Source organism: Plutella xylostella, chromosome 21 (genome assembly GCF_932276165.1).
Source record: "Plutella xylostella chromosome 21, ilPluXylo3.1, whole genome shotgun sequence".
Classification (NCBI taxonomy): Eukaryota; Metazoa; Arthropoda; class Insecta; order Lepidoptera; family Plutellidae; genus Plutella; species Plutella xylostella.
Genome location: NC_064001.1, coordinates 9,658,461 through 9,670,777, shown reverse-complemented (window position 1 = coordinate 9,670,777; position 12,317 = coordinate 9,658,461). Strand labels below are relative to the sequence as shown.

Below are 12,317 nucleotides of genomic sequence, written 5' to 3'. Positions count from 1 at the left end.
TATTATCACGACCCATCACGTCCCCACTGCTGGGGCACGGGTCTCCTTCTAATGAAGAAAGGGTTTTAGGCCCAGTCTACCACACTGGCCAAGTGCGGGTTGGTGGACCCCAACACAAGCAAGCTTTGTGCTGAGAGAGTTGTCGAGTAAGTGGGCAACCCAACTGTCAGATGATATCAAGCTGCCCGAAGGCCTCTGACTAGGCTTAACGACTGCTGCCGAAGCAGCAACCAGGACCCACGGCTCAACGTGCCATCCGAAGCACGGAAGCGTCCAGAAAAGAACCACTTGAAATTGGTCACCCATCCAATGGCTGACCGTGCCGATCAGTTACGATCACTGAGGCCCGCTCGACTACGGACGCTTCCCGGAACCCTAAGTCGCATATATTTGACGAGTCAACGACGCGTCGAAGACCCGATTTATAGGCATCGATGCATGGGTTGCGTCGCAGTCGCGTTGCTTGAGAGTCACGTAGTGGGAAAAGGGGCTAACAGACTCCATTTAAATTTAAACCTTGGTCCTCAAACTAGGATTCACTGTGCTATGAGAACCAGGACCCGTTGTTTAAGATCAATCTGTCTGGGTAGGTATAATTTGTAGAATCAATAGACGAATAGACAAGAAATGCATTATGGTGCATACAGATTCTAATACTCACCTAATTCCACTTGGTAAATAAATGGGAGTGCTTGTAAATAGAAATGATTAACATTAATGATTTGTTCTTATCAGCTCAAAGGCCCAGTAACTCAATATGTAGAGATGACTGGATATGTTTCTGTCATAGTTCATTTTATTTACTATCTTATCTCAATGTAACAAAAATACAGTTATAAAACGATAACCAGCACTTTCTGTCAAAATTTACCAGGGCACCATAAACATCCACAACTTCTCATTTTGCCTGGCAGGTGGCTCGTATCTTCCTTGACTAAAGCCCGAACAAAATTGATTAGCACAAAAAAATACCAGGGCACCATAACCACCAGCAACTTACTCTCATTAGGCCGCGGCACGACATATCTTCTCGGAGCGGCGGCGACGGGGGCGGGCAGCGCGGGGACAACCAAGAGCAGCATAAGGGCTACGGAACCCTTTCATGTTCTTCACGCTCTTGGCCGGTTTTTACTATCTAATCTCAAAGTAACAAACTAAAACCAGCACAACAAATTACAAAGGCGCCATAACCACCAGCAACTTACTCTCATTAGGCCTTGGCACAAACAGATTGTGCAAGTGACTCAGTATCTTCCTAGCATATCGTCTCGGGGCGGCGGCGACGGGCGCGGGCAGCGCGGGGGGCGGGGGGTGTGCCGGCTGCGCGGGGGGAAGCAGCGGGGACAGCCACGAGCAGCAGACGCGGACGCAGTCGCGGACTGCTTCGTGCTCTTGAAGCGGGAGCGAGAGACCGAAGCGGATCACTTCGAGCACCCATTCCACCTGAATGAGGAGGGATTAATGTGGTTAATAGAGGAAAGAAAGTTTTTTATATGTTGTAAAATGGATGGCTGGACCTATGGAATACAACTGTGGGGATCAGCAAAAACCTCCAACATCGCAATAATGCAGCGGTTCCAAAACAGCGTTCTAAAAACCATAGCCCACGCACCATGGTTCACCAAAATTGATGAGGTCCATGAGTACTTACAAATGCCCACGGTTAAAGCGGAAGTGGAGAACCTCTCAAGAGCCTACAGAGATAGGATTGCTGATCACCCCAACAAGCTGGCTACTGACCTCTCCAGTTGTATTCCAATAAGAAGGTTGAAAAGAAAGCACATCTGGGACGGTCTAGGACCAATTGAATAAGAAGGCAACCCAACGATGGGAGGGAGTGCCTAAAACGCCATAACACTCCAAACAACTGCTTATGGTCACTCAAGACCGATTGCATGTTACAATGACTACAAAAAAAAAAAACAAAAAAAAGTTGTAAAATGATAGTCAAATCAAAAATCACAAAAGAAAAATTTACATTAGTACAAAATAAACTACTCCTCTTCTGAAAATGGCTCCTTTACTCCCACTATATGGAAAAGAATGTGGGGATAGCTCCAGAAGTGGAAATAAAATTTGTGCCTATAAATATTTCCACTGTAAAGGGCTTACAAGGTACGGTGGCCTGCGCCTAAAAGTATACAGGCGGAGTTTTTAAAATAGCGATCTCAAGCTCACATGCTGCTCAAGCACATCCTCATAAATACCACTGCTACACACATCACACACAACACGTCCCCGGATTTATAACAGATGTAGCTGGTCCCTTCATCATCAGGGATCGCTATTTTAAAACTCCGCCTGTATACTTTTAGGCGCAGGCCACCGTACATATTTTATAAGGAAACAGTCAGCCACAAGTATCAAAATAGTGTAAATACAAAACATACCTCAGCATCAGTATGCAGAGGACTGGGGTCTGTCTCCGTGAGCTGCTTCACGACAGCCAGCACAACCTCGCGGCCGCCGACCGCGCCGAGCACACCTGCCCCGCCCCCCTCCAGGGGCAGCGAGCTCCACTCCGCGTACATGCCGTCAGAGTCTCCGCTCTGTCCAACAAGCATGGCTGGTGACGCGCATCAGTGCACGGACAACACAAAAACATAAACAAACATAGAGGTAACAGAAAAACATAAAAAAAGGAATGTTTTTATTGTTTTAGACAAAAATTATGGTACAGTTTTTATTGTACAATGGCTACAGAATCTAATTAAAATAATACTGACAAAGCTTTGTAGTTGGTCTGAGGACAAAGCATAAAAATTGAAAAAGATCAAATCATAGAGTTTAAATATACAATTCATCACTGATACCATTTTGTGGACTTGTAAAATTGTAGCTCAATCATCAAACTCATTTAAGTACTGTAGGTAACAAGTACCCGGTACGGAAAAGTGTGTATATTTTAATCAAACACAATGCATGAACATTTACATTGTATATGCATGAAGATGGTTCAAGTATTGGATTTCAAACTAAATAGGGAAATAACTTTTACAAACAAAAACATTTAGCTTGAAGTGATTATTACCTTATTATTAACTCTATTGAACAATCCCACATTCATAAATGATGATGTTAACGGTAAACACCGCACTATTCCACTCCCAACTATATAGTAATCAGAAAGCGCGACGGATCTCAATACATTATATTTCTACAGCAACTAATCTACTAAGCTTTTGGTTGTGAAGTAGTAAACATTTATTGTATTTTTTAGAGCAAAATATTAATGTAATGAATAATAACAGGCAAAATTCCCTCAAAATTTGGGAAATTTCACTTTTTGTTGTGATTTTGCTTTGCTGTCATTTTCCTAGTATTCTGTGGCCATGTCAAAATGACAAGACGTAGTACTCCCAATTTAGCCTGTGTTCAAATCACAGTACCACAAGCAATTATTATTCTGAGGACCACACACAAATACAAGGCTTGTACTATGTTAACCCGCCGGCACTAGGCCGCCGGGCTATGCCGCCGGGTCAGCGGCTTTGGTGTGTAGTGTAGAGGCCTTAAGCCACAAACAATAAACATAAATAGTTCTAAAAAAAAAACAGTGTACCTGCAAGCCAGTCACTTCATTATGTCGGTTTATACAGGGTGTCCCAAAAGTCAACGATATACCTTGACTACCTTGTAGGGCTGATAGACCAGCTTATGAGTAGCCAGAATATCATAATAGGTATATGACGTTAGTAAAAATTTTATAGTTTTCGAGTTATTGACACTTTTATAAATTTGCTAAAAATCGACACCTTGGATCAGTTTTTTTCGTGCCGCCGCCGGTACAAAATTCCATATTGTTAGTAGTATTTTTTTGTTGTTGCATCACCCTGAATAGCCCTGCTATTGATCACAGTAAAAAAAAATACGAGTAATGCTGTAATGTATTAAAAAAACACGGTTTTCAAAGTCATACAGGGTAATCATATCTTTTAATAAGCAAGGAGTAGGTGTAGAGTAAATAACTTGGTAAATTCAGAAAAACAATATTTACATAATTCAATAGGTATATTTTAATAGTATATTAAGAGTTATCATCATAGTATAAAAAAATGCAAATAATATTTATACAGTTACCTACACAAACTCAACATAAAATTAACAATAACATAATAAGACAGTGTTTTGTATTAAAAACCAAATTTTGCCATTCCATGACAAAAATTTTGCTCTAAACTTTTTTTAGAAACTAGCTATCACAATTATTTCATTTAATTGCTTGACAACCTTAATTATTAAGTACCTAATAATAATTTTGATGACTAGGGAAGCTATTAAAACTTTGATCTGAGATTATTGCAATGACCCTGTCATTCATGGCAAAGTATACATATTATAATACATATTAGGTAAGTAAGCTAGTCATGAAATGACTAAGTAGGTACCTACCTACATCAGCAAATATATGAATTATGGGTGACTGTGAGATATTTATTGATGAGCTTTGAATTTAAGTAGGTATTAAGGTAAATTAGACAGTCCATGTAAGATAATCATTTAAACAACTCATAATCACCTTACATACTATAATACTTTAAGCTCACAGAACAAGTTAAAGTTATTTGGCTGAGCCTGTATAGAAGACACCATTATCATATCATATAAAATAATTTAATCTAATTCATCTTCAATTGCACAAAGACTGTGGTACTTTGCCTTCCACTCACAGATCTCTTCCTCCAGACGGAGGCCCCTGTTCTTCTCCTCGGCCAACAGCTTCTCAGTCAGTTCCAGCTGAGACTTAATATCTTGATAGTTGGATGAGTCACCCGCGGACTGCATCTTTTGAGCTAGCATTGTAGTCTTAGCTAGATCCTTAGCAGCCTCAGCCTCTTTAATAATAGACTCAGCCCTGTCCAGCAGCTCTGCCTGTATTATTATCATCTTCACTAGCCTGCGGATCACAAAGGCCAGGAAAATTGCAAACCCCGTGATGTAGAAGTTTCTCTGCGCTCTGAACAGCTTCACATTGCCTTTCATCTCACTTGCCAGGTGTCCATGCACACTCGCCTCGTGGGAATGTGAATACTTCCTCATTTCTCTGATCGCATCCATTGAGAATAAAGTCAACACAGCCAGCAGAACATAGAAGTAGATGGCGGCATGCTCTCTGAACATGGCGAATAGACGCGATTTGAAGAATTGGTTCCATTTTCTTGGGCTGGCTATTGGCAGGAGTAAGATCGATACCACTGCTATCTCAAAATAGAGATATCCGGCTATAAAAGTCCACTGAATAGACATTTTCGTTGATAGCTGTTCACCTTGTTATGCCGGTTTCTTTTAGTGAATACTTTGCGGTTTTAGCACTGGCCCCCTCTTCGTGTGTTAAGCTTTATTTCTAACCGTGCCTTGAACTGTTATTTAGAAGTATACATTTCACGAAAATGGATAAGATACGGATGCAACTAGGATAAAAATAAATCTAGAAAAGTAAGATGAAATTTAAATATTTTACGTGACATTACTTTCATTTCATACTCTGTGAACCTTACTTATTTTAAGGAAATGGGAAGAGACGAAAAACCCGTGGAATCTTGGGTGCATTCGTGCAGCAGATAGCTTAGTTAACGTTGAACCATTTGAACTAACATCTCGACTCGTATATCAAGCACGCACGGCCGACATCATCAGTATGTGACTATGTGGGCTTTTTGATTATTTTTGTATTTTCATTGTTAGTAATCTGGGATTTCCAAGGGTATTCTGTTAAAACACAGAACAAAATAAATTGGTGTCACAGAATAATTAACTGACAGAAAAATATTCTCCCAGTCGTACCTATTTTAAATTTTAAATTAATTTATTAAATTAAACCTTCTATTTGAGCAATAATGGCAAATATAGAATTAGATATATGGCGCGGTGATTGGGGTTTAGCTTCGATTGATGTGGAATGTTTAAAGATTTTAGTAAGTTTTTTCACATTTACATAACCTCATGTTGTGATATTGGTGGCCGGTGTATTATGTTATTTACTTCTGTTTCAGACTTATATGAAATTTATTGGAGTGCCAGTGCGCGTCAGGGAGTGCAAAAGCCCATTTTTCACCCCAAAAGGCACATTTCCTGTAATGCGCGATGGTAGCACAGTTTTGACAAATTTCGAGGCAGTGGTTGAACATTTGAAAACTTTGGTAAGAGAGAATCAAGTAAGCTTCTCTAGATTATTTTTGTTTTATTTCACCGCAAATTATATATTTTTTTCAATCATATTTAATTTCAATATAACATATCTGAGCAACAAAATAAAATAACAGTAAACTTTACCTACATGAATCATTTCTTTCAGCATTACAATACAGATGTACATTTAGACTCAAAGTTGGAAGCTGAAGCAAGTGCATTTACCCAGTACCTCAGAGAGAAGCTGTATCCTGCACTACAGTACGCATGGTGGGTTGATGAAAAGAACTACTCGGAGCTCACCCGCCCCACTTACGCTAAAGCTCTAAGTCTCCCGTTCAATTTCTACTACCCATCCAAGTTCCAAAGCTCTGCTCAAGAAATGGTGGATGCTCTGTACGGAGAGCACGCTGACCTTAAGGATGTGGAGAGAACTGTAAGTGATGTTTGTTCATTGTTTTCTAAGTACCTTTTATATATATGTACAGAATACCTTCTGTGTGGTTGAATCAGCCCATATGTCTAAAACTAAGTTGTTACTTAGTGGATTTGAGATTTAATCATGCATGCTATTTTTCTTCCTCATACTTAAAGATGCATTTAATCATTTCAGATTTACAGTGAAGCAGAAAAGTGCCTTAAAACATTATCAGACCGTCTTGGCGAGAGTGAATACTTCTTTGGCAACAGACCCTCAACATTTGATGCAACAGTGTTTGCCTACCTGGCACCTCTGGTGAAGGCACCATTCCCTAACCCTACACTATCTAACCATGTCAAAGGGATTGCCAATTTGTCCAGATATGTTGCCAGAATAAACCAGAAGAATTTCAGACATGTCACAGATGGTAAATATAGCTATGTAGATTGTGTTTTTATGAGAAGTTGTCCCCTTTTTAGGGTTCCGTAGCCAAAATGGCAAAAACGGAACCCTTATAGTTTCGTCATGTCCGTCTGTCCGTCTGTCACAGCCGATTTACTCGGAAACTATAAGTACTACAGTGATGAAATTTGATGGGAATATGTGTTGTATGAACCGCTACAAAAATATGACACTAAATAGTAAAAAAAAGAATTGGGGGTGGGGCCCCCCATACATGTAACTGAGGGATGAAATTTTTTTTTTCGATGTACATACCCGTGTGGGGTATCAATGGAAAGGTCTTTTAAAATGATATAAAGTTTTCTAAAAAACATTTTTCTTAAAGTGAACGGTTTTTGAGATATCAGCTCTCAAAGTCGTAAAAAGTATGTCCCCCCCCCTCTATTTTTATAACTACGGGGTATAAAATTCTAAAAAAAATAGAGGTGATGCATGCTAATTAACTCTTTCAACGATTTTTGGTTTGATCAAAGTATCTCTTATAGTTTTTGAGATAGGTTGATTTAACTGTAATTTGCTACGGAACCCTTTGTGCGCGAGCCCGACTCGCACTTGGCCGGTTTTATTTATTAATTACACTTTATTGTACACAAAATAGTCAAATTACACAACACAGGTTTAGTCTACTTCTTTAGAAATAATGAAGGCATTATGTCTAGAATACCATTTTTGGCTGATGATGCAGTGAAAATTATTCCTGTTTGCTACCATTAATCTACTGTAGGGCGAGCACAGGATTCGATACTAATTTTCGATACTACACAAACATATGGAAAAATAACAGTGACGTTCATTCACCTATCGACTATGGTATCGAAAGCGTATAGATTCGAAATTCATTCACCTATCGACTATGGTATCGAAAGCGTATAGATTCGAAAGTCTTTGCCCATATAAATTTGACATTTTAGCGATTACGAACCCAATTTGACGCATAGATTCGAACGAAATTTTATCGCTAGCGTTTTTGTTTGAATCTATACGTCAAATTGGTTTCACAATCACAAACGTCCATATTTGTTCATAATACGATATAAAATTAAAACAACTTTTAAAAATAATTGATAGAATTATTTTAATTTCACTTTGTTTATTTATTTAATTAAATAATAGCACTTATTTCAACAATATTTTCATAATAAAAACAAAAAAAATGCGAAATTTAGGACATAATAAGGTTAAGACAGCAGTTTCTAAACGAACCTTCGAATCTCCTAGCCAACGCTAGCATTCAATGCCATCGATTTCGACTGTAGATTCGAATTAGGTATCGCATAGATTCAACGATACGCAACGTTAACGGAGGATCGAAACTTGTGCTCGGGCAACTGCAGGCATTTTTGGTAATGCATAATATAAATTTACCATACTGCATTCATTCTAACATGGCACAAAAAGTAAACAATCTATGTGTGTCTTTTTAATCAAAATATTAAACTACAGCTAAAATAAATGGTTTGATTAAATTAATCACATGTAATGAAGTTAAAATATTTGTCAATTTCAGAATACAACAAACAGAACAAAAGCAAGAACACAACATCCACACAGTCGGACAGAGAAGCGGCAAACTTCCCGCACCAGACCCGCAACAAGGTATTAGCAGCCATCTTCGCCACCATCGCTATGACTGGATTTGCTGTGGCCAATGGCCTATTCACTGTGAGTATTGTGTAGTATGTTTGTTTTTTAGTATGTTTGTGTGGAATGGTTGTTTTTGGCGTTAGAATGTTTAGATAGTTTGATGTTCTGTTACAACTCTTGAACTGATGGGGAAGGAAATGATTATAAAATCTATATCACGTCAAACAATCTGTAAAATCAGTGTTTTGAATACTTGAATTTGGTCCACAAACCAAAAAGATTCTATCTCCATTATAAACTTTTCTACCTTTCCTTATTTCTTTAATATGAGAACATTAACACACCTCGATTTTGTTGGTAGACTGCATGCTATCAGGTATATTTAATTTCCCCTTTTGCTCGACAGAGTTGTTTTCTTATTCATTCTCAGACAAGTCTCATTTCTGTTCAGGTGAACTTCAAAGACGAGTTTGACCCCACCCAAGATTACAACGATATGTTTGAGAATGATGAAGACGACAACTGACCGCTAGATGGCGCCGCCGTCGCGACGACTGTGGGACTCGGTGTTGCTAGCCTAATAATGCTCGTAGAGTTGGTTTGTAGTGATTTGTGCAAGTTCCTATTGAATTCTGTGAGCCTGGTACCCTGGTTGCACTTAGCTGAGGCTGCGCTTGATAAGTAAGGTGTTTATTTTTATGATTAGCATTTAACATTTGGCAGACCAAAAAGTACATGATTTTATTGAACTGATTGATTTGATGTTATTTAAATGCACTGTTACAGTTTAAAAGCGTGTAAATAACGAAATTATTGAAATAGCGGTCTTTACATAAGTGACAGTAGGTAGGAGTGTTGAATTAATACATCAACAGGGTGAGATAGCATGAATTCGTCCGTAATTTTTATATTGTTTCTTTATCTGCACGCGTTATAATATTAATTTACTTTTAAATACAGGTGATTACTTTGTAAAGTAAACAATTAATTTCTGATCACAAATCACTACAGGAAAATACGCATGCTAGTACGATAGACGTAAATAAATGTGCATTTATTAAGATATTTTGGCAAACCATATCTTCTTGTACATACCATAGCATAGATATATTATAGTTAAATTTTTATCGAAGATCTGAGACAATAATATTATTTATCTCCTTTCTATGTGATGACTGGTAGATATGGTTTGTTGAACAAAGTTATCGTCAAAGCTTTTGTTAAAAGCATTTAATAGTAAAATTTATTTTTAACATTGTTGAAGTGATTAGTTTGTAGAGAAAATTGAATTTTTGGTTTTATGTGAGAACATGTTGTTAGTTGTATTAACTTATTCCATTAGAGAATAAATATGATGTTACTTAAATATTATTTTGTTGTTTGTTTCTCTACATTTTATGAAATACCTACGTATTTCTAGCAAATTTTCTGTCAGCTATGGTGAATGGATCACGATAAGATCCTATGGCGGCACTGAACATATAACCATTATCCGGCAGGATAAATAATGTTACTATGAACATCTTAATTCGCAGAAAATTTTGTCTGGGCCATTCTGGCCCTCTAATGGTGAATATTAGAGGCCATTTATTCTGCTTATTACACCACTTTAGCAACACCCTGCAAAGAGCCTAAATACTGACGTAACCTGTATATAATCGTTTGCAATAGAATCCAACAATCATGTAAACAAATATGGCGGGCTGACATTGACAGCGTATTGTTTATGCCCATAGTGATGTCATAGTGTTCTAATTAGATCATGGAAGTAATAATACAACAGGAATGCGCACTCACCAAAATGATGCAAACAAAAATAGACCTAACGAATTCACCTTAAGATTTATATTTGAAGTGAAAGAGGCCGCGAGCCGATAGAGAGGGTTACCACAGAGCCCTCCCTCTCTTTCTAACAATTGCCAGGATTTAGTTGTGTAAACTTTAGTAGATTTTGTACAAAGAGATCTATGCAAAAAAAATATTAAATTAACTCATAGACTACTGTATATCATATCATTTTCAAAAACAAATTTATAATAAATCATTATAAACATGTAATTTTAATGAAATATTTGGTATTTGTATGAATAATAATTTCATAAAAAAATATTGGTAGTTTTTCTAAATACTTTACGACAAGACCGAAGTTGTCAAGATGACGGATGACGTTTTATACTGTTGTGAGAGACGTTATGGTTAGGGTGACCATTCATTCGTACTTTTGAATCACTTTCCATTAATTAGGACCTGTTTCATTCAACTTTTTGTTTTATTTTATACCTAAGTATCATTATGTATTATTGTGGCTGTTACCTTATAAGGCTGGTACAGAGTTATGAGCTGTTGATTTTTTTGGTGATAGATATGAGTATTATAAGATAATTTATCAACCTTAAAACCGGCGGAGGCACTTAGACTGAGAAATCTTATGATCTTCATCAACTAGACTATGTAAACGGAACACCCACAGAGTAAACACGTTTTAGGTACATAGTTGCGTTTAATGTTAACCTGTTTTGACACTTTCTTGTCAACACTACACCCAACTTAATTTTATTTACTTAAAATTATATTTTCCCAAATTTCAGCTTTCCTTCCAATGAAGAAACATAGCAAAGGTGGTTCCAAGTAATTCCCACAAATTTTCATCATTTTAAACCCGATGATAAATCCCGATTCATCGCAAGTGTTTATTATCGTTACAGTCGAACTATAAAATACATTCGTACCTACATTGCAATCGAATTATTCGAATAATAGGTGACTTTGAGACCATCGACAGTTATTCGCGACATGATAGATTAGAAGTGATGTCTCATGAATTACCTAAAATTATGGTCAACAAAAATAGAAAGAGATGGAGGGCTCCGTGCTGACTATCTCTGTCGGCTCGTTTTTTTGGTGCAGTGCGCATTCCTGTTGTATTATTACTTCCATGAATTAGATTAAATATATAAGCCATAGACTATAAAATAAAACTGATTATATATAAAAAGTGTTTATTAAAACAAATTTAAATCTTCGTCTTCGTCATCATCACTATCAGAAGTGTCGCCGGTGACCGTAATTATAAATGGAACCACTGTGTCATCGCTTGCCGTGTCTAAAATGCCGTCGAGCTTTTTCATTTCTTCCTCTTCCTTTTTTCGTTTTGGTTAATTATATTAAGCTCTTGAAATATTTTTTTTATTGTACTCAAATAATATTAAATTAAAATAATTTATTAAATTAAAAATAAAAGATAACTTCAGATTACGAACAACACTAACTTTTCAATGACTTATAGAGTTCGATGAGTAAAAAACTAAGATGACAGTGGATGACAGCTTGTCAAATACTTCGAAATTTTTACGTTGCAAATGTTTTAACAAATTTAACTTATAAATACAAGTTAAACCGTGTTGAAGATAATGGGAAAACAATGGTGCGTTCGTTGAAATCAGACTATGTTCATAATTGCTCGTCAAATGTATGTGATTACGGAGTAATCGTGACAATTTGGTTTGTTTACATGATTGTTGGATTCTATTGCAAACGACTATAGACCATGAATGAAATGAAATCGTTAATATTTTCGACGTAGAATATTAGAATTACTTGTCAAAAGTCTTAAATCTACCACCATTTCACAAAGGCCCCGTCAATAAGGAGGAAAGAAATGGTGAAAGATAGATTGCTTGCCCTAACCAGCGAGTGTTGTCTCCAGCGCTGGACCTCGTGG

The 12,317-nt window shown here is 37.2% G+C and overlaps 3 protein-coding genes across 4 annotated transcripts in view; 1 reads left to right on the top strand and 2 right to left on the bottom strand.

Annotated features, from left to right (window-relative positions):
* The window catches only part of LOC105385630 (ral GTPase-activating protein subunit beta), a 60,024-nt gene extending 56,620 nt beyond the window's left edge, over nucleotides 1-3,404 (bottom strand). Inside the window, exons 1-3 of the mRNA XM_048628807.1 lie at nucleotides 3,032-3,404; nucleotides 2,391-2,549; nucleotides 1,206-1,443 (exon numbers count right to left, since the gene is read on the bottom strand). Coding sequence (XP_048484764.1) covers nucleotides 1,206-1,443; nucleotides 2,391-2,549; nucleotides 3,032-3,067 — 433 coding nt within the window. The 5' untranslated portion in view covers nucleotides 3,068-3,404. The remainder of the gene's footprint in view (nucleotides 1-1,205; nucleotides 1,444-2,390; nucleotides 2,550-3,031) is intronic.
* A 588-nt stretch (nucleotides 3,405-3,992) lies between these two features.
* Nucleotides 3,993-5,475, bottom strand: LOC105385608 (B-cell receptor-associated protein 31). The gene has a single exon (XM_048628752.1). It carries the CDS (start codon nucleotides 5,245-5,247, stop codon nucleotides 4,615-4,617), a length of 633 nt encoding a protein of 210 aa, XP_048484709.1. The 5' UTR covers nucleotides 5,248-5,475; the 3' UTR covers nucleotides 3,993-4,614.
* Nucleotides 5,476-5,740: 265 nt separating this feature from the next.
* On the top strand, nucleotides 5,741-9,967 carry LOC105385607 (metaxin-1). Of its 2 annotated transcripts, none has more exons than XM_011556014.3 (6): nucleotides 5,741-5,915; nucleotides 5,994-6,155; nucleotides 6,296-6,565; nucleotides 6,743-6,977; nucleotides 8,520-8,674; nucleotides 9,048-9,967. In XM_011556014.3, exons 1-6 carry the CDS (start codon nucleotides 5,838-5,840, stop codon nucleotides 9,120-9,122), a joined length of 975 nt encoding a protein of 324 aa, XP_011554316.3. In that variant the 5' UTR covers nucleotides 5,741-5,837; the 3' UTR covers nucleotides 9,123-9,967. The 2 variants fall into 2 exon arrangements, with proteins under 2 accessions (XP_011554316.3, XP_011554317.3); XM_011556015.3 differs by having other exon boundaries at nucleotides 5,742-5,915; nucleotides 5,994-6,140.
* The last annotated feature ends 2,350 nt before the right edge of the window (nucleotides 9,968-12,317 follow it).